Raw genomic sequence first — 2390 nt, 5'->3', positions numbered from 1 at the left:
TTTTTTTTTTTTTTTGAGACGGAGTTTCACTCATGCTACCCAGGCTGGAGTGCAATGGCACGATCTCGGCTCACCGCAACCTCCGCCTCCTGGGTTCAGGCAATTCTTCTGCCTCAGCCTCCCGAGTAGCTGGGATTACAGGCACGTGCCACCATGCCCAGCTAATGTTTTGTATTTTTAGTAGAGACGGGGTTTCACCATGTTGACCAGGATGGCCTCGATCTCTTGACCTCGTGATCCACCCGCCTGGGCCTCCCAAAGTGCTGGGATTACAGGCTTGAGCCACTGCGCCCGGCCTAGGGCTATTTTTTTTGAGATGGAGTCTCACTCTTTTGCCTAGCCTCTCCGGAGAGTGGTGGTCCAATCTCGGTTCACTGCAACCTCTGTCTCCTGGGTTCAGGCAATTCTCCTGCCTCAGCCTCCAGAGTAGCTGAGATTACAGGTGCCCACCACCACACTGGGCTAATTTTTGTATTTTTAGTAGAGATGGGATTTCACCATGTTGGCCAAGCTGGTCTCGAACTCCCGACCTCAGGTGATTCATCTGCCTCGGCCTCCCAAAGTACTAGGATTAGAGGTGTGAGCCACCGTGCTTGGCCAAGGGCTGCTTTTTCATGGTATTTATGGTCCCAGAGGCAAAATGTAAGATGAATATTGGGCTCCCTTGCCAGCAGGGAGCCCATGTGTACATGTTGCTGACACTACTGTTTCCTATCTCTGTGGCAGGGATTTCCCTGGTAAATGGGTAAAGTGGCTTCTCACTTATCACTGGAATTTTTTGGCCTTCCAGGTAGTTTTTCTATAGAGAGAAATTAATATATAAAGGAGTTAATTGTTTCTAAGGTACAGTGGGTTGGAAAAAAAAGTAAAGGAGTTAAGTGTTTTGCCTAAGGATAGTCAGTTTCATCTGATTTCTTTTCCCCCACTCCATTCCATGGTTTCCTAATGTTACTCCTTTCTGTGACTTTTTCCTTACAGATGACATACCCTGGAGTGGCTTAAATGGCTCAGTTATTAAAGAAGCCATAGTCTTGGGGAATTATTTAGAAGCTGACCTCAGGCTTCCAAAACCTTACTATGATATTGTAAAGTCAGGCATCCACGTCAAGCAGAAAGACCGAACTATGAACCTTCAAGATATCCAGTATATTCTGAAGAATGACTTGAAGGTAAAACTTGAAGTTCTTGAGAATTTATGCCTGCTTACCTATCTCAGGAGAGTAGGGAGTTAGAGACCAAGACAAAACTAGAGACCAAGTTGAAATCCTCATTTTATTACACCCTTTCTGTGTTCTCGAGAAAAGCCTAACTGCTAACTTGGTGAGAGCAGCATGGAATTGAGGAGGGGAGCCAGGGAGGTTCAACACATATTCATAGTAGGGGCACACTGAAGGTACTTAGTGGAGACTTAGTGCATGATAGCTATTATTATTGCTTTTAAGGTATTGGCAATAACAATAAACTAGTCGGCCTACCCAACAGGAATAAGAGGGAGTCTATCAGATACTTAGATGGTTTTTAAAGCTCCAGTCATATTCAGGATGACTGAGACTGTCCTTGACAATATTTCCTGTGTTATAGGATTTTACTGGAGCCCAGAGAACTCAACCAACAGAGAGCCCCAGAGTGCAGAGATACAGACTCCATCCTGATGTCAATGTCTATCTAGGACTGACTTCAGAACACCCCAGAGAGACCCCTGAAATGGAAATCAAAGAGCTAAAAGAAATGGGTATGCCCTTAATTCACAGACTGTGTTACTTTGACACAAATGTATTCTGAGAGTCACATGAGCTGCAACTAATTGACTCCTCTAAACTGTAGATATAACTTGTTGGTTTGTTTTGTGAGACAAAGTCTTGCTTTGTTGCCCAGGCTGTAGTGGAGTGGTATGATCTCGGCTCAGTGCAATCTCTGCCTCCTGGGTTCAAGTGATTCTCATGCCTCAGCCTCTGAGTAGCTGGGATTATAGGCATGTGCCACCATACCTGGCTAATTTTTGTGTTTTCAGTAGGGACAGGGTTTTACCATGTTGGCCGGGCTAGTCTTGAATTCCTGGCCTGAAGCGATCTGCTTGTCTTGGCCTCCCAAAGTGCTGGGATTACAAGCATAAGCCACCATGTCTGGCCACTGTAGATGTAACTCACACTGGGAAAAGACGGATACCTTAGGAAAAAATCAAGATCCTTAAATTATTAAGGTAAACTTTTTGGGTTTAGCATAGATCTAGAACTAAGTCATAATAATTGAGTTTATTTCGAGCACAATTACTCTTAAGAATTTGTTTAATTGCTTCACAAATAAAACATACTCATTATAGAAAATCTGGAATAGTTTAAAGAAGAAAATTACCTTTTTTCTTTCTTTTTTTTTTTTTTTTTTTTTTTTTT

General features: G+C 43.3%; 1 protein-coding gene across 12 annotated transcripts in view; it reads left to right on the top strand.

Moving 5' to 3' along the window:
- Window positions 1-2390, top strand: part of TEX14 (testis expressed 14, intercellular bridge forming factor) — a 73289-nt gene that overhangs the window by 37224 nt on the left and 33675 nt on the right. For all 12 annotated transcript variants that reach the window (XR_004269688.1, XM_032280665.1, XM_032280656.1 and 9 more), the window contains exons 11-12: window positions 979-1169; window positions 1582-1732. Coding sequence is in view for 11 of the 12 variants with exons in the window: in XM_032280665.1 (XP_032136556.1) it covers window positions 979-1169; window positions 1582-1732 (342 nt within the window). In the remaining variant the exon portion in view is untranslated. The remainder of the gene's footprint in view (window positions 1-978; window positions 1170-1581; window positions 1733-2390) is intronic.

Source organism: Sapajus apella, unplaced genomic scaffold, assembly GCF_009761245.1.
Source record: "Sapajus apella isolate SASKATOON/1434 unplaced genomic scaffold, GSC_monkey_1.0 scaffold12, whole genome shotgun sequence".
Lineage (NCBI taxonomy): Eukaryota > Metazoa > Chordata > Mammalia > Primates > Cebidae > Sapajus > Sapajus apella.
This window is presented reverse-complemented; position numbering and strand designations above follow the sequence as displayed.